A 19,034-nucleotide genomic window follows, 5' to 3' on the forward strand; every position below is an offset into this window, starting at 1 on the left:
GGGAATACTTGTGCCAAACTGTGGGGGGGTAGTTCAAGGAAATATTTTGTCATCTCAGAATGATTTAGATGTGAAAAATCTCACGCTTGGTCTCCCTGTGATGGGCAGGGAGCTCTGCGTTTTGAGAGCAGCGTGCAGTGATACCAACTTTGTTTTCAACACAACCTTGCTGCTCCGAAACGCCATAAACCTTGGGTTTCTCATGCACTGTCCTGCATCTTCATTCCCTCACTGCTCATGGGGACAAACTTGGGGGTTTTTTCCCTAATTTCAAATATTTTTCTCTGTAGGTTATTTTGTTCAGAAAAGGGAGGGGAAAAGGTTTATTACATTTAAAGTCTCTGAATAGTGTCCTTGTCTGTAAGGGAAAATTGGCAAGCTTGGAGCGCTCTCTTACAGAGAGCTAATTATTTTGCTTCCACCTACAGCATACTTGCCATGTCAGACAAGCTATTGACATTTGTGCTCCGCTGTGGCAGCAAAGCGGCTTTTGGTGGCTTCTGCATTGTTTGATGGCCTCTGCAGTGTGTGCTGAGGGCCAGCGGCAGCCGCAGGGGAGCGCAGACCCACTGGATTTTGCGGGTGCTGGTGGTTCTGGGGTGTTTGTCCCCTTTGTGTTGGTGGCACGCTGGCCCTGTGGGGCTCTGGAGATGAGGTTGGGACGGCTGGTGTGCATCCTCGGTGCGCAGCGGGCTGCTGGAGCAGCTCAGCCTTGCTTTCGATCAGCCCATCTGGTTTACAAGCGATGCCGGCATAATGTGTTCCCTGCTTTCTTCCAGCCCTCTGGCGTGTGTTGGGTGAAAGCGCTGGGCAGGAGGGTGGTGAGGAATGTGCCAGGTGAAGTGGGTGTAGGAATGTGATCCACCTCCTCCCTCTGCTCTGTCAGCTCAATCCTTGGACTTCAGTCGGAGCAGGGCAGGCTGGCCGAGACAACGGGGACACTCCACACTCTTGCAAATATAACGTGACCGGTCAGCACAGCCCTTGATTTTAAAGGGGAGAGTAGATCTGACCAAAGGGTATTTAAAAACTAAGGTGATGCTCCCCAGAACCAGCCCCCGCGGTCCTGCATGTGCTACGAGGGAAGGGGGGAGCTGCCCCTGGGAGCGCTGATCCGGCATTGCTCGTTGGCTTCACAGCTAATGCCAAAACTTGGGTTCAGATGTCAAACAGACAGAGTAAAGGACGTGCCCCTTGACCGTGACTAAATATGGTTTCTGCGCCTAAATATATCACTGTGTTCTTTCCACCAGCAAGGAACCGTTTTGTCCTGTGGGGTTTGTGTCACTTGGAAGCCAAAGCCCTTTTCTTAGTCCTTGGAAGTAGAAATGTGTCCAGAGTCTTTGCTGGAGCCATGAAGATGGACTCAGTCCATCAAACCAGGGATCATGATGGGCTTGGAGGGACAGGGGATGGGGCTGCACGGGGGGGCTGAGAGGATTTGGGGCAAATAGCTCTCTGCGTTCTTTGTGCTCCGCTTCGTATTCACTGCAGCCAGCATTTCTGGACTGGGGACGTACCCTCTGTGGGTTTTGTGTGGGTCTTGCATGCCGTCCAGATGCTCCTGACCTTGTCCAAGTCCTTTCGGTGCTACAGCAAAATGCAGAGTTTGAGAACAGAAGTGGCTGTTGCCGCTGTTCTTTAGTTCCCGTGGCATGTGTATTATGGGTCCTGTCATTGGTCACTAGAGAGAAGAGTTCAGCGCCTGCCCTTCCTCCTCCCCTTGTGAGGAAGCTGTAACCGCAATGGCATCTCCCCTTAGTCTCCTTTTCTCCAGGCTGAACAAACCAAGTGACCCAAGGCCCTGCCGTCCTCCTCTCTGCAATGGCAGCTCTGCATGGGGAAGGACCGAAACCGGTGACGGCGAGCGCGCCCGAGGGACACCCTGCTCCTTCTCCTTATGCTGCTCAAGCTTGGAGAAAACCAAGCTGGAAACGATCTTTGCTAATAGCGGCATCCACCTTGGGAGCTTTGTGCCAACTCAGCATCCTGGAGAGAGATGAGGTGGAACATGTGCGATGTCTGGCAAGGAAGCAACCTGGAAAGCATTTCCCTTCACCAGCTCAGTGTATAAATGGAGCACCGTTTACCAGATGTACTTTCCTTATCTCCCCAGTCCCTCTGTGCCAATACAAGGTGGGAGAGCTGGTGGCTGTGCCAGAGGCTGCTCTCTGCTGCAGGTGACAAGGACACCTCCGAGTTGCCCCACGGACGTGGCAGAGGCTGTGCATGGGCGATGGGGCTGCCATGGCCGCAGGATGCTGTGGGTTACCTTCTCCCCGGTAGCATTTTCTGTGCCAGGAGGGCGGATTTGGGGGCAGACAGGGACCCCCCCGTGCCCGCTGGTGCTGATGCTCAGGTGGGAAGGGAGCTGGCCGGGTGGTTACAGCACAGCGTGCTGTGCACCCATGCAGTAGCAGCCTGGGAGCTCTGGAGCACCACTATGACACCAAAGGAGCTGGGCTATTCAACATGCAACTGCAACAACAGCAAAGCCACAGGAAGAGCCCGCAGGCACACACCACATCCAGTGACCTGGGAGCGACAAGGGCTCCCCCATCCTAAAGGGACCTGGGGGTCTCCTTGCGCAGCCAGCTGCACCCATGGGAAGTGCTGGGCTGCCCAGGCCCCACCGCCGGGATGAGCTGCCCCCAGCTTTCCCAGCTGATGGCCTGATTGTTTTCTCCCTTTCTGACTGGAAGAGGCATTTCTGCAGCGCTGCTGCGGAGGGAACAGTTCGTGGGCCTCTGCCCTCTGACATGCCAATGGGGTGAGTAACGCCGGGCCGAGGGTGCGTCCTCTTAATTGGGCTTCAATTGCGAACCTCAGTTCAGGGACAAACAGCTGTTCCACCCTTGGCGACTGTGCCGTGTTTGGTAAAAATACCTTTCAAGATAAGCTTTTTTAATTCCTTTTTTTTTTTTTTTCCATGTTGTAGAACATTCTGGGAGTTCAAACACACCCCAGAGGCAGGATGGGAGGAGCGAGCAGGCTCTCAGTCCTACCTGGGAGGACTTTGGTACCTGGGCAGGAGATGCTGCTCCTGGTTTATCAGACCTAGAATCTGCAATGGGCTTTAATCCATCCTAGGTTTGTTTTCTAGGTTGGTGTCTGTCCAGCCCTCACCTGGTGTACAGTGCTGGAGGGATTGTCCTGGTGCAGTGTCCAATCGGTTGTCTTGAGCTGCAGAGCTGTATAATGCTTTTTTAATAATGTGTGGTACCCCCTTGCTCAGGTACAACTTAGTCCTGCATCTTTAAGAGCATTTAGGTTAAACTGTAGCTGTGTTGTACATATTCTCCTGGGCAACCCCAGGCTCACTGGACCTTGCTGCTTCTCCTCCCAGGCAGTCACTTATTACTCGAGCAGCCCAAAAAAGGGCCCCAGCATCTCTGCATGCCCTGCTCCCACTCAGGACACAGGATGCGGTGCCTAGAGGCAGGATTAGGATGAGCCATGGGAAGAATCAAGGTCACCAGCAAAGCCTTTTAATTTTAGTGGACTTTCACTTTCAAATTTAAGTCTAAATTTAATTCTGCTCATGCAAAAGATTCTTGAAAGGGAAAGATTATATGGCTTCTGCATGCAGATGTCTTCATGCTGTTTCACTAATGGTATAAGAGAAAAGGGCCCTTTTTGTTTTGTTAAATAGTAATGCTAAAAGTTTGGTGTGAAGGCTTGAGCGGTAGTGACAGTGGATTCCATTCTCTGTCTATAAATGCGCTGCCCAAATGTGTTCCTGTGCGTGCAGCTCGTGCGCCCCGTGGAGCTGCGCGCAGCCCAGCGCCGTGCCTGCGGTTCTTGGCCGTGGCGTTGGAGCTGAGACCGGGGAGCTCTGGCCGTGCTGGGGGGCAGCGTCCGTCGGTCGTGGTGCTCAGATAGCTAACGGGAGCTAAAAGTGAGATTTGCATGAGCCTACAAGGCGTAGTTGCAGCTGCTTGTGGACTGAAAACTAAAATGCCAGTAGTGCGTAATGCCCGGGATTTACAGCGGCTTTGAGGAGGTGCTGCTGCGTGTCCCCCCGCAGCCCAGCGGGGCTGGGCGGCCTTTGCTGAGGAAGTCCCTGGGTTTCTTGTGCTGAGGAAATCGTTACAAACAGGATGTTTGCTCCAGCCCTGCTCCAGGCTGCTCACTGCACACCCTGGGTGGGAGGAGGAGGAGGTGTGGGTGCTCCGCCCGGCTCTAATTAGCGCGAGGGAGCCACTTTCAGGATGTCAGCATTGGGGCAGAGGCCCCCATGGGTCTTGTATCTGTGTTTCATAAGACCACAGGGGCTTTTTTGGGACCAGATGTGTGCAATCTGTGTTCCGCAGTGCTGCTGCGGCTCTGCAGCGAGCCCTGTGCGGGTCCCAGCTCTTGCAGGGGGGTTCCTGTGGGCGGCCGAGCACCGCACAGCCCGGTGCAGTGTCGGGGGGTGAAATACAGCGCCAAGATCAGCACAGTCACTGGAGCGGTGACTGCTCCAGCCGCGGCCTGAGGACACCTCAGTGAAGGTGTAGTCAGCCTGTACATCAAAGCACGTGGAAACAGTCCTAAGCAAAGAGTTAAACTCTTTGCATCCTTGGGTACATCACAGACTCCTGGCTGCACAGATGCACAGGCTCCTGTTCAGCACTTCTCTTCCAGGATCCTCCCAACCTGATCCTCATTGCAGGAGCAACAGGCTGCCTGTCCCAGGGTGTCAGTGCCCACCTGCCTGTCCCAGGGTGTCAGTGCCCACCTGCCTGTCCCACGGTCCCCGCTGCAGGTCCAGGAGGTGCCTGCGCAGCCTCCGCTCCCGCCAGCCCCTGCACCCCCAGCTCGGTGCTGCTGCCAGCGGGCCCGTCTTCCCACCTGCTTCAGCGGTGAAACATTTTTCAGGCTGGCCCTGCTCCTGGAAGGAAGCGCGTGTGTTGTATGAGCGGTGGGATTGCCAGTTGCCTTTGTTTAAATCAGGTTTTCTGGGCTGAAATGAGCCCATTAGGTTTTTGGATGTTCAGACTATCCGGCCACACCCATAATTATTTTTTGGCATCTCTGCCCTTGCTGAAAATGCATATTTTTGTTTTCCATATTTCCCGTATTCCCAGTGCCTGGCTTGCAGCCTGCTGTGCCTGCATAAACATACACGGTCATGCTGTTTCAGATGGACTCATTTCCCTAATTTCCCATTCCTAGACTACGAACCCAAATGAGACTTTGTGAGAGGAAAATTCATCCCACACGACGCAGAGTAGGGTACGTTGTGCTTGGCCCTTCCCCGTTTAAAAGCTCAGTGTGTGTGACCAGAGCACATTTTGGCTGTGCCAGCTGCATCCCTGGTAGGAAACCTCAGCACGGCATCTGCCCGGGGGGACGCACACCCAGCGCATTGGGCTCCTGGGGGCTCTGCCATCGGGTGGCTGTGGCTGTCACCCAGCCAGCTGCCTGCTGTTTCTCCCCCCCAAATCAAAATTGAGTTCTTCCATTGGGAGCCTGTGTAAGAGGAGCTGCGTGAGGTGCCAGGGGACTTCAGTTAGTTGGGACATACAGAGGCAAAAGCTGTAAAGCTGCTTGCTGAACATTAGCACTGAAAGCAGCCAGGTCACCTGGCAGAGGCCATGTTAGCAGCTGATTCAGGCTGGATTGTTGGAAGTATTGGGACTGTTTAGATTCAAAGCTGAGCGTCGCAGCACAGATGAGCTTCTTACCAGGCCTTTCCTACTGAGTGAACAAAAGGGAGGCTATTGCTTGAACCTGGAGACCCCCCACTCTTTAGGCAGGTGAGTTCCTGAGGCACCTGGGTCGGCAGGAGCAGGGAGGGATTGTTTGCGTGAGATGAGCAAAACCCCAGAGCAGCGCAAAGATGTGATACTTGGATTTACTGGGATCTGGTCTGCTCTGTCCTTCTGCAGCCGCTGCGAACCCCGTGCCATGGGCTCGGCTGATGCGGTTGCTCGCTCTTGGCTGGTCTGGGCTATCGGCAGTTTGGATGGTTTGGCAGGGAAGGATCGTGGTACCAGTGTGCGGAGGTGCCGTCACCAGGCTGGCTGTGCCCACAGAGCCCCACGTGTCCCCTCAGCCTCCCAGAGCCAGGGGAAGCCCTGGCCGTCCCCGTTGGCAGGTTGGCATAGGTGTTGGGCTTGTTTGAGGTTTGCTTCTGGCACTTTGGGCTCTGTGGAGCCCCAGGAAGGGCTGGTGTCCATTGGTGGTGTTAGTCCGCTCTGATGAACATGATGAGGAATGCTATAAAACTAATTGTTTGAAATGAGTCTCCTAGAGCTGCGTTTGGGTGATTATGGGGCACAGGGGTCTCTGTGCCTGGGGAGACAGTGGCAGGAGGCACTTCTTGCCTTTCCATTTGCCAGTGAAGCTTCTGATACTCTGGTTCAAGGTATAAACTCAAGCAAGAAAAGGTGTGCTGACATGGCCCATGTGTGCGAGGGCTCTGCCGGCCCCGCTGGCTGCATCCCTGCCAGGCTCCTGCTCAGCTCCAAGCCAGCGCAGATTTGTTCTCCTGGTTTGTGAATGGTTCAAGCATCTCCCTAGTTGCTCCTCTCCATCTGCCTGTTCCCCAGCCTGCTTCAAATGCTTCCCCAGCCCTGGCGTCTGGTTATTCTTCTCAGCTTCCTCCAACGGTGCCTGCGTCGTGCTGCCCAGCCTGCCTGGGTTTCTGTTCTCAGCATTGTCTCCTCTCCGACACTTGAACCCGGGCCAGGTCTTGCTGAGTGATTGAAGGCTGGCCGTGTCCCAGCACCTGATCTGCTCCCCCTTCTCCTCCAAACAAAGCAGTTGTGTCTTCCACCGTGGTCCAGGTTGATAATAAGCGTTTCTCTTGTTCACGTGTAGGAACTGCAGGACAAAAGGGTGGGATGTGCCTTGCCTGGAGCTGCAGGATTAGACCGTGGGGAAGAGGGAGCTTGAACCTTCTCCCCTTGGCTCCTGCTGCAGTGCTTAGAGCAGCATTTAATGACATGACCTCCACTTGAAGGGTTTAGAGAGCCATGCTGGTAAACATTGCCTTTGGTTTGTTCAGTCACTGTCCTCAAAACAAACTCTGGCATTTCACCTCTCCGGTATGTGGCCCTGTGTCACCTCGACAAGAAGACAAGCTTGTCGGGGAGGTGAAGCGTCTCTTGTCCCTTGTAACTCCTGGCTGCCTGAAATTTTAATCTGTCTATCTGCTCAGCCTCATCTGCCCTGAAGGGGAGCTGGGGCTGGCACTGAGCCCTGGGGTCCCCCAAGTGGGTGCTGCCCACCCTGTGGGGCTGAGCTGGGCAGAGGGTGCTGGGGACCGGCAGGACTCTGGGCACATCTCTGGGAGAGAAACAGCAACAATCTGGTGAATGCACTTGACCTCTTTATTGACATGTTTTCCCCTCAAATTGCTCAAAATCAAGAGAGCAATGAACTACTGAGCAAGGGGAGGAAAACAAGAATTAAAAAAAAAATTGAAGACCCAGCAGCCCTTCCCAGCTCTCATTTGCCAAAGAAACTCCTGATTTCTCCCAGCTACGTCAGCTCCCAACTATGACAGCTATCTCATCCTGTTGGCAAGGCCACGTCTCTGGAGCAGCCCTCGCTCCAAAATGCGATGGGAAGAGCTGTAAACAGAGGGGAAGCCGGAGCTGAAGCTGGCTGCTCGGGGTGGGCGTCCAGGTACGGGGTGCGAGGCCAAGCACGACTGCCGGGGGTGTCGCAGTGATGGGGACCATCCGTCCCTGGTGTCTGCTGCGATGGGTGTGCAAGACCTGGCCCCAGGGCTGGGGCAATGGTTGGTGCTGGGGCTGTGTCCTGGGAAGCACCGAACCCTCGGCATCCCTGCGTGGGGCAAAGGGGCAGCTTTGCCAGGCAGGGAAGCAAACCCAACGCTTTTGTCTCCTCTTCCCTAGCCGGTGGGCTTTGCTGAGTGAGACGCAGACCTGAGTTTAATTCCTCTCTCTTTGTTTCCCCAGATCATGATTGAGTTCTGCCCAGGCGGGGCGGTGGATGCCACCATGCTGGGTGAGTGCGGCGCGCGGTGCTGGGCTCTTCTCCGTGCTCGGGGTGATGCCCACAAGGCATTTCCAGCCTTCTGGCACATTTTCAGGGGCAGCCTTTGGACAGATGGCAAACCTGGGTGCCCCAGCTTCCCCAGCTACTGTTTCTCTCCCATGAGTTTGCCTATTTTCATACTGGGAGCAGAAGGTGTGGCAGCCCTGGGGTTTTTCTTGAGCTACTTTGATGTCCTTTTGTGATTTAAATGTTTCTGGGATCAGCAGATCACAAGGTTTGGAGGGAAGGGAGACTCTGACTGGAGGGGAAAGGTGGCTTTAAATATTTATCTGCCAGAGGCACTGGGTGCTCGGGATCCCATTCCCACAGCTTCCCAGGAACGGCAGCGGGGCTGAGATGTTTAATCTGGGTGTCTGTCATGATGAATCTCCCAGGATCTCCTTGCTGACTTCTCCGTATGGTATCGGTCATCTGGTGAAGCAGCGCTAGCCTCTGAATAAACCGCAGCCTGCAGTCATTCCAGGAATCTGCCCATTTTTAACTCCTCCCTTCCATATAGAGCCGCTGGGACCAGGAGCATGTGGGTGTTCCCCAGAACAGCCCCAGCTGGTGCCACAGCCCCTCTGTGCCGGGGGTGACGTCCCCCCTGTGTGGCAGACACAGTGTCCTCTTGCCTGGAGCCCCTGGGATGGAGCCGTGTGTTCTTGGGGATTACTCCCTTTCAGCTTTGATGTTTCTAAAGGCCTCATTTTCCTTTTATTTCCACGAAAAGCATGGACGGAAATTTCTCAGTTTTGATTCAGCCCCTAAAACTGATGCCTCCATTAGGGATCTTTTTTTAAAGCTGGTCCAAATCACTGCAGATGAAATTACCTTTGCTGAAGTGCTGGAGGAAGTGATGCCTGGAAATACCCTGGAAAACCTTCGCAGGGCTGCCCTGTTCCTACGGACATGAAACCCCCTGAGTGTCCGTGGGGCCATGCCCATGGCAATCGGTCTCTGGAGGACGTGGGAGCTGCAATGGGAAGGGGGTGCTTAGAAAACCAAGTGGCCTGGCTGTGGTGCTGTCACCCCCCGAACGAGGGGCAGGAGGAGCTGTGGGTCGAAGCTCGGAATTGCTCCTGGCATTATTAAATTGGGAGTTGCTGAACTTGCCTGTTCCACCAGCAACTGGAATTTGCCTTTGAAATATTTCAAAGAAAACCTGTGTCCTGACTGCGCCACAAGCCTCACTTTTGCCAGATGCTCCAGGGAGAGTGAAAATCATCACATTGCTCCAGAGCAAGGGAGATCGTGGTGAGGAAGAGGAGGAGGCACAAAGTGGCTGACCCTGCATCCCCCAGCCTGCGGCTTAGATCCTCGCTCTGAAGCAGCGTCTGTCCCACTTGCTGGGGTCCATCCGCCAGCCCCCTCCTGGCCGTGCAGTTTGGGCGGTTGGAGCTGAGGCTGGTGTGGTCCCGGCGTGCTCCGCTGTGCTGGAGGGGGGTCTGTGCCGCAAGGGGCTGCGGAGGGAGGGAGGGAGGCTCAGGCGATGCTAACCATCTGGAAGTTTGATGGTTTGCAGAGCTGTTGCCTTGGAAAGCAATCTGGGGTGGTGAAGGTGGCCGGGCAGAGCTCAGCAGGGAGGTCACGCTGGTGGTCGCGTGTCCCCACAAGCTTCAGAAATAGGGACAGACAGCGGGGTATGAACTGATATGCTGGTACCTGGTGTTACCTGAAAAAACAGCTCAGAGCAGGGGGTAGGGATGACACTAGAGAGCAGTTTGTTGCTCGTTGCTTTGGGAGGTGGCGTGTCCCACCTGATACACAGGGGGGTACGCTGCATCCCTGCAGCAGGGGGATCGCCCAGCATCCCCACGCCCAGGGGATGTGAGCACCGGCCGCATATGGAGCTGTCGAGTGTTCAGGCCCGTGTTTGACCCTGCTGCTGCCTGCAGCTGAGTTCAGCTCTCTTGCCTCCGCAGCATCGTCCTTACACCGGGCAAGACCCAGCTTGTTTGTGGGGACCCATTTCCCAAAGTGGCCGGGAACTTGGCAGGCATGCCTGGGTCCCCTCTTCATCCCCCTCGTCCACTGTTCCCGGGCCAGATGCCTCAGCCGGGCATCCCTGGGATGGAGCTATAAACCAGCAGCTCCAAGCAGGCAGGCATTGACTGCGAGTGCTGACTTAGGGAATAAATTACCTTAACAAGCTGATTTGCATTGCTATCCCACTGCTTTGACATGAGGACAGTGGTTTTTCAATGGTCTGCTGGGTAGCCCGTGCCTTCCTGCTGCTCAGGTGAAGCATCGCTCAAATCCTTGTCTTAACAGTTCTCTCCCTCCCCGCAGAGCTGGACCGGGGCCTGACCGAACCCCAGATTCAAGTGATTTGCCGCCAGATGTTGGAAGCCCTCCATTACCTCCACGGCAAAAAGATCATCCACCGTGACCTGAAAGCGGGCAACGTGCTCCTCACCCAGGACGGGGACATCAAGCTCGGTGAGCTGCCCGGCACGGGAGCGCGGCAGGTGCTCGCTTGGCCGAGCTCGTTGGGAGCGTGGCCGTGGGTGACGGTGCTGCTTTGGCACTGTTTACGCGATGCTGACCATAGCCCTGTGCTGCTGGAGCTGGGCTGTAGTGTTCGGCTATGCCCGAGTGTAGGGGAATGAGGGATGCTCCATTCCGCCCTGCCTGCAGGACACCAGCTGCATGTCTGCTGGACGATGAGCTCAGGCAGGAAAAGATGGGGGAAAACTTCATGTTGTTCCATGGGAGGCCAAATCCACCACCGAGCTGTGTGCCGTGCTTCGCCCCCAGCGGGCACAGAGACTGCCCGAGCCACAGCCGTGCTGAGGCCCGTGATGCACTTTCCTTTCATTAATTCCTTTAATCCCTCTTTGAACTCAATTTTATGATTTTTGGCCTGCTGAGCATCCTGTGCAAGGTGCCAGTTGGCAGGCTTGGGAGCTGGAAGAATTTGTCTTATCTCCAGAGCAGGTCTGCTGGTGACAGGGCACATTTTGCCAAAGAGGTGCTTTGCCAACTCACTGTGGGCTTGATATAAATTGGCGTCCACCTGCCTGCTGGGGGATGAGAAGGCAGCTTTGTCTGTAGGGTCCAGTCAGAATGGGGCAGATCTCTTTCTGGACCCTGGCGAGGTGTGCTGGCAGCTGTGGGACATTCTTGGGATTTGACTTGCGATGATGGAGACCAGCCAGCCTGGGAAGATGGAAATCTTCCTGTGACCATGGGCTCTGCTCTGATATAAGAAATACTCTGGTGACTTGGGCCAGGGATGACCACAGCCAGGGGCACCCTGGGCCTGGGGTGCAGATGGATGGTACCTGGATGTCACCAGGGGTATCTTGGAGAGCAAAGTGACCTGGAATAGGCTCGGTACCCACTGCAGGTCTTACAGATTTGATTTGATTTGGGTTGGCTTCAGGGAAAGGCATCACGCAGTAGCTGCTGTGCATGGGGCTGAGAGAGAGAATATGACAGCACTTCAGTGTTTCTGGTGTCAAATGAGGCTTTTTGCTATGAAATAGCAGTCCTGGAAAGTAATCTGCCATGGAACTGCTTTTGTTTGTTTATGGAAAAGATCTTGTCTTCCCACTAGATGTGTAGGGTTTGGGTTACAGGAGGGGTGGCTTGTTATGCCCCCATCTTATGGTACATGGGTGGGGAAGGTCCCTGGTTGTCGCGTATCCAAAAGCGAACTTAATTTCTGATGCTCAGTTTAGAGGCAGCAGCACATCATATCATGTTCTTGCCTTAGATGTGTGTTTGCTTTTAAATCTGTGTTTCAGCCAAGTGTGCTAATTCAAAAGGGTCTTTCAGTTTTCCTATAGAATCTAACGTTACTGCTCTTTGCAGCTGACTTTGGAGTGTCTGCCAAAAACACGAAGACCTTGCAGAAGCGAGACTCCTTCATTGGGACCCCTTACTGGTGAGTGTGACCAGTGAGCAATCCTGTGTTCGTGAGGAGCTCATTCTTCTGAGAATCAGGCTTGCTCAGAAACGAGGTGCTGATGGCCTTTGGGATGTGTTGGTCCGTAGCACATCACCAAGCGGGAGTGGGAGGATTCTAACAAGGGGTCTGGGCTGGTGTCTACATGTGTGAGGGTGTCCCATGCGTGAAGGGAGCTGTGAGCAGCTCGGTGGTGCAAGAGCGTTACCTGGTGTCACAGTGCCCTGAGCTGGCTGAGAGGCCACCAGACTCGGATCATTGGGGGACACACGTGTGCTCGCGTGTGTGCGCTCGCTGCTCCCCATAGCCCAGGGGGTGGGGTGGGCTTTGAAGCAGCTCCAAGCACATGAGAACGACTCCTCGCTCCAGAAATGCAATCTCTAAATCACCCGACTTGCTGAAGGAACAGAATCGGCGAGGATTAATTTATTGTCTGAGGCAACATCCGCGCCAGATGTCAATGGCCTGGGGGTTTCCACGGGCTGCCTGGGCTGATCTGCGGAAGAGGGAGGGGGTTGGTGCCCTTGGAAAAGATGCTGCTGCTTCTGAAACCCAGAGCTGGAAGGAAAGACAGTTTTTTGTGCAATGCTGTGGATTATTTAAAACATTCATTCAGTTGCTGCTGCAGGGCTCACCTGGTGTCCTCCCTCACCGTCCCTGCTCCTTGCTCTGCTCCTTGCAGGATGGCCCCGGAGGTGGTGATGTGCGAGACCATGAAGGACACTCCGTACGACTACAAGGCGGACATCTGGTCCCTGGGAATCACGCTGATTGAAATGGCCCAGATCGAGCCGCCCCACCATGAGCTCAACCCCATGAGAGTCCTGCTGAAGATTGCCAAGTCCGACCCGCCCACGCTCAGCTGCCCTTCCAAATGGTGAGGGGTTTTGGGCAGCAAAGCCTAGAGTGTGCGCCTCTCAACTTATGCAGTATTTCAAGAGAGAAAATATAGTCTTTTATAGCGGTATTGTTTAATTTGAGAACCTAATGTCAATTCTAGTTGTGTTCTAGCCCAGCTGTGTGCTGGGGGCCCCGAGAGCACTGTGGGTTGAAGGCAGGATGCTCGGCATTGCCTGCGCTGTGACTGTGGATTCTGGAAAGCCTCTTTTACATTTAAAAAAATCCAGTCCGTTTTTTGTAGTTTATTTTGTTGTTGTTGTTATTTTGGTTATTTTGGTTTTTGATTTTCTTTTTTCTAATCATGACAAAACCCGCTGTGTGATAACAACAAATTACTGGGGTCACAAGCCCTGTTCCAGCGGTTCAGGTAGCAGGAGGAGCTCCCCACACAAGCCCAGCGGGCAGGGTGGGAGCTGTTCCTCTGACGTGACTCAGAAGCCAGAATTGGATCAGAGACATGCTCTGTATCTCTGAGCTGCGCTTTGCAGGCTGAGGGTGCCCTCCTATGGGGTTCCTGCATGTTCACAGCGGTCCTTTCACACTGCGGCTGCTTTGGTGGGTCCTGGAGCATCCTTGTCCACCAGCAGCTCCACCCATGGCTTCCTTTGGAGGATGGCTGCTGGTGTCCTCTCCTACCTTTCTGCCCTGGCTGTGGGGCACAGTGGCTGGCATTCAGTCCTGCCATCTGTTGCCATCACAGGTAAGGCAAAATCTAGTCCCTCACTTGGCCACATTGCTGGTTCTCTTACAAATATTCAGAATAAGTGAGCACCGGGCTTCCCCTGTTGGGAGCGAAATGGTGACGGGCCAAGAGACTGAGCGGACCCCTGTGGCATTTGAGGCCTTTCCCTCTTCTGAGCTTCTCACCAACGACTGTGTTTTAAGGTCCCTGGAGTTCAGAGACTTCCTGAAGACAGCGCTGGACAAGAACCCGGAGACGCGGCCCAGTGCTGCCCAGCTGCTGGAGGTCGGTCTGCGAGCGTGCGAACCACCCGTGTCTGTGCACCGCGATTCTCTTTAAGGGGGGGAAACAAAACAAGTGTGGATGAACCCTAGGCTGGTTTCAGATGATTTTTGTCTTGTTTAGAAAGTTCATCGTACTTTTCAGCCACTAAAATGCTCCAAAAAGGAGCAGCAATCTTTTTCCTTTGGAGCAAACTGCAGAGCTACTATGAACACCAGCTGGAATAGAAATGTCGCCTGTTGCTTAAAAATGCCAACGTGGCAGCCAGCTTGGATTATACCTGATCATCCCAGATTTAAATGAAACTCCTTTCCTCCTGTCCCCTTCCAAAGCAATCCCAAAAACCTGTACAATGCTTTTCCCCACTGACTGCAGACACCCTTGTTTAAATGCAGCTGGTGCTTTTGTTTGGGAGATGTTGACATAAAGCAGCTTTGCAGAGCACTGTGTGTCGAGCATCTGTGTGCAGAGCTGGCGCTTAACCTCAGCATCGTGTTCTCCCTCATACGTGCAGTGCCTATCTGTAAATTCATCTAAGGGGTTAAGCGTGGTGACGCTGGCAAGAACAATGTCCTTAGGTCTTTGCAGTTGTTTCAAAGCAAGGAGTTGTCCTTGCCATCACCGTCCCCATGCACTCACTTGGCTGTGAACTCATGATGTCTGTTTTTTGGCCACCTCACACATGTGCATTGTGCTTGGCTTTTTAGCATCCCTTTGTCAGCAAGGTGACCAGCAACCGGGCCCTGCGTGAGCTGGTGGCCGAGGCCAAGGCTGAGGTGATGGAAGAGATTGAGGACAGTCGCGATGAAGCAGAAGATGATGACTCATCGGAGTCTGCCTCGGTGAGCAGTCCTGGCCTTGTGCTGGGGGAAATAGCCCAGCAGCTTCTCTAGGCTCCAAAAAGCTGTTTCACAGCTATTCTGTGCCCCATCAGGTGGAGGGAGAAGCAGTTGCTTGGTCAGGGAGCGGCTGGTTTTGGGTGGCTGCCGGGGACATGGAGAAACAATGATGCTGGTGGGTGGTCCAGCTGCTGACTCACAGGGGGACCTTGCAGAAAGTGTTTAAATAAATAAACAAATTTTTAAAAAGAAGGAAAAACAGCAAAAAAAAAAAAGTGAAAAGTAGGCCCAGCTACAGGCTGGAGTAGAAGCAACACCAGCAGCACGTGGTGCAGCAGTGAGGCACCTCCAGCCCTAGGAAGGAGCTGGGCAAGTCTGTCCCTGGGCTGGGCTCTTTGAGAGGGACATTTGAAGGCTGCCTGGGCAGCTTTGCTGAGAAACGTGCCTCGACCTCCCTCGTCGGTGGCAAAGGACAGTGATTAATCCATGGTGGAGTTAGCCATGGGGAAAAGATGTTCAATATGCAGACTCCTAGGCTGCCTCCTAAGAATCTGCGGGCTCTGGAGCTCCCGCACTGTGCTGTTTCCTCCCAACCAGTGTCCGTAGTCCTTGGCACTACAAAGCTGAAGAAAGATAGATAGAAGAATCCCAAGGTGGATGTCCTAAAAGGGAAGACTTCATCCCAATAGCTCTTTAGCTGTGAGTGACTTTGCTCTGAAGCGTGGGGATTTGAAGCTCTTGCAGTTGCGTTAAAGTGGTAGTAGAAAGCCAAACACTTTCCCCTCATTGTCTTTTCAGCCCCCTGGTAAGCACAAGCGGGACCCCTCTGAGGCGAGTCAGCTGAGTTTTGATGGGGAGAAGCCTCCAGACTCCTCCTTGCCCAAGGCAGCGAACGGGCCTGTCGGGACTGGCAAAGAGATCACAGATTTAAAGAGCGATAAAGTCTCGGATGAAGGGATAAGCAGAGACAATGACAAACTGGAGAGCAACCACTCCACAAAAACCCTTGCCAGCTCTGCCACCTCGGCCACTCAGGGAAAGCCAGACATCATCTCACAGCCCAGGCCAGGCGGCAAGGAGAGGAAGAGCATCGGGGAGCGGCCGGAGAGCAGCCACCTGGAGAACTTCGCAGAGGAGAAGCTTGCCAACGGGAGCTTGGATCCCACAGCTCCATTCCCTGGCAGCCGGTCCAAAGGGGATTCGGATTCTGGCAGCACTTCAGCCTCGGAAAGCATGGACCTCACCATCTCCCTGTCTGCTGACCTGTCCCTCAACAGGGAGAGCGGCTCCATCTCCCTGAAGGTGAGAGTGGTGGGCAGAGGGTGTGGAGAAGAAAGGGCAGCAAACCCGTGCTGAAAGGTGCTGAGGTTTTGTGCCTTTTTATCCAATTCCCTGGAATTCAGATTCCTTTCATTGTGCACACGTCCCTTAAACTCCTTCCTGAGGATGCAGCATGCTGGACTCTAGATGGGGTTGATTCTTTGACTACAGGAGGAGAAAGTGGGTTGGCCCTCATCTGCCATGTGCCTGGAGGCAGGGAATGGGTAAAGCAGGAGAGGACAGAAGCTGCATGAAGACAGAGGGGCCAGGAATCTTGCTTTTAATCCCTGAGCGTGATGCTAAAGACCATGCAGGTGTCACCCAGTACAGAGCTGTGTTAGATGAGACAGCCAGGAGGGCTCACAGGGCTGATTGTGATGTGAGTGTCCAAGCTTGGAGCTCTGCACATAAACACAAGGCCAGCAAGGAGGGTAGAAGCCCATCTTCAGGCAAAGCCTTTGGTCGTTTGATTTCCCTGTCTACGGGAAGTCGCTCACATGGTGCTGGGTTAAGCTGTGCCGTGGGAATGTGGCGTGTCCTCAAAGGGAGAAGTTCTCAGTGGAGTTGCAGCAGGTGCACGTCCCCTGCTGTCCCAGGCCACTGAAACCTAATGGAAGTCTGACATTTTGTAGTTATTTTGGGTCCCTGAGAAGTGTGAGGTAACTCTGCCACTCACCTGACTTGTGCAGTCATGAGCAATCTGAGCAAACACAAATATGAAACCCAAAATGGGGTTTCCTAAACTTAATACGTTGCTCATCACTCTGTTGTTCTACCTAGGCCAAGGAGAGAGTTTATTTGGGCTGGTGCCTGTCTCAGTTTTTCCAACCTGCCATACATCTGGCCTGGTTTGTGTCAGCAGTGACTTGCAGAAAGACCTCCCAGGCTTCTTGGCTTTTGCTAAGGCTTTCTGGAGGCTGGGAATGCTTGTGAGCCAAAGCCAGCCAGGTCGGCATGGCTTTGCTCATTCCACCATTGTGCTTTTCCTGTAGGGCTGCATGATTCAAGTCTTTCATATCTTTATTTTTTTGCTGAGGAAACTGAGTCCCTGGACACAGCCCTTTGGCCAGGCTCAGGCTGCTGACCCTGCAGATGGTGGTAGCAGAGGCTGTGTGCTGTGAATGGCAGCTCCAAATCTGCCGGTGATTTTTGGCTTGCTGTGGTTTCCTTGCTTATGTTCTTCATTAACAACGACATCAAAATTGCTCTGAGGCAACGAGCCAGGGAGCTGCTTCATGGCCTCCTGCTTTCCTCCCCTGCCGAACTCAGGATTCCCGGATGCACAAGAAGACGCTGAAACGCACCCGCAAGTTTGTGGTGGATGGAGTGGAGGTGAGCGTCACCACCTCGAAGATCATCAGCGAGGATGAAAAGAAGGATGAAGAGATGAGATTTCTCAGGCAAGTGGGTCGCTGGGATGGAGGGAGGGCAGGGCGCCAAGCCAGGGCAGGGTTTTCTTCTACACAAGCAAATCCAGGAGCGACCTAAAGTCCTTTCATTTTCTGTCTTGCTCCCACTGGGACAGGACAACTGTCCAGTGTGAACATCACTTCTTTTGGCCTTTCCTTGGCTGGCAGAGGGCTTGCTGTACCATGTTAGCTGAGCTCTGTTTGCAGGCAGAGGAATGAGGGATGCATCTTGGGGACAACGTGCAGCAAGGGTGTGACAAGGGAAGCTTGTGCTGTGGCTCTGTCCTCTGAGGATGACTGAATGTGTCTCCAGAGCTGTAGATGTGCTGGCTCAGTGGAAATAAGCACAGAAATCTTCTCGGGATGCTCCTCTTCCTTTTGTTCTTGTATCTCCTCAGACTTCATTAACAGAAAGGCCAAGGGAGTTGTAAAGTCCTTGAGCATCGCTTAATATTCACGGGTGTATCCTCCCTGTGCAAGCCTTTGTGACTCCTCTGTGGATCTTAGAGCTTTCAAACCTCCATGACCTATTTTCAGGGAGGGGAAACTTATGTTTCTAGGTCCGTTACTATCAGTAGCATCACTGAAACGAACAAGCCCTTAAAATAATTAAAATACAAATTGTTTTGCTTGATGCCCTGTTCTAAGCACTCTTATGTTGCTCTGGAGGACTCTCTGTGAATATAATCTGTCCCAAGCACTGTGTGTCCCTGCAGCAGCCTTATTGCTAGGCCCTAATATCAGATCTATGCATAAGCTCCTTAGCTACTCATTTTTTGTGTGAGAAGTGCATATAACCCTAATTAAACACAGGGGGCACGCGTACTAGCACACAGGGAATTTGCAGGCTCGGCTGCTTTCTCCTGGTCCACTCCCAGCTGTGGCGACATCCCTGAAAAGAGGCTCCTTTTTAATTTTTAAATAGCGCCTGCTCAATCAGCAAGGTGGGGAAGGGACAGAGAGGCTTGGGTTGGAAAGCATCGAGTCCCTGAATACCTTTTGGGAGAAGTGATTATTTCCTTGGGACTGGCTAGGAGGCGCAATCAACTCTCCTGGCATCCTGACTTGCACTTAAGGGGCTTGTTTCTGTCTTTTTTGAGCATGCCGAGATATTGATTTGAAGGCGAGATCAGAACAGAGCACATCGTATTGCGCCAGTTGATTTAATGGGGCTCGAGTTTGTTTCGAAAGAAGAAACCGTTCCAAAGTGCTTATCCCACGGGGGCCCCCAGAGAGGGTTGTATGGGATATGTAAGGCTAATGCACAGCAGGGGAGGTCGCGGTGGGGATCCTGCATGGGGAAACTGCTGCTGCTTTTGCCTGGTACATCGGTGATTTCCTGCCCGATTGGGCACAAACATCGCAAACAGGCTCAAACGTGACAGTCTGAGCTGAGTCTCCTTTCACTGGATGCGACGCTGGATGAGGAGAGTGACACAGTGTCGTGGTAGACAGGTCAGAATTTGGGAAGACTGCCCTGCCTGCCACGTAGGTGTGAGCAAGAAGGGACGTGGAACACAGGGGCCAGGCAGAGGAAACAGCAGCTTGTGTTTTGAAGACCAGTGTGCACTAACCTGGCTGGCAGAACGAGCATTTTGGCTGCTGGCTGGGAGAGCTGTGCCTGCAGCATCACCTTAGGAGCTTTGACAGGGCTTGTTTGAGAAGCTGTGAATGCTAATAAGCCTTACCTGTGAAAA

At 53.5% G+C, this 19,034-nt stretch overlaps 1 protein-coding gene across 1 annotated transcript in view; it reads left to right on the forward strand.

Annotated features, from left to right (window-relative positions):
* The window catches only part of STK10 (serine/threonine kinase 10), a 44,720-nt gene that overhangs the window by 18,591 nt on the left and 7,095 nt on the right, over positions 1–19,034 (forward strand). The window contains exons 3-10 of the mRNA XM_082063282.1: positions 7,914–7,962; positions 10,285–10,434; positions 11,812–11,884; positions 12,588–12,782; positions 13,691–13,772; positions 14,477–14,611; positions 15,407–15,910; positions 17,198–17,328. Coding sequence (XP_081919408.1) covers positions 7,914–7,962; positions 10,285–10,434; positions 11,812–11,884; positions 12,588–12,782; positions 13,691–13,772; positions 14,477–14,611; positions 15,407–15,910; positions 17,198–17,328 — 1,319 coding nt within the window. The remainder of the gene's footprint in view (positions 1–7,913; positions 7,963–10,284; positions 10,435–11,811; positions 11,885–12,587; positions 12,783–13,690; positions 13,773–14,476; positions 14,612–15,406; positions 15,911–17,197; positions 17,329–19,034) is intronic.

Source organism: Streptopelia decaocto (genome assembly GCF_964273445.1).
Source record: "Streptopelia decaocto genome assembly, chromosome: 12".
NCBI classification, from domain to species: Eukaryota; Metazoa; Chordata; class Aves; order Columbiformes; family Columbidae; genus Streptopelia; species Streptopelia decaocto.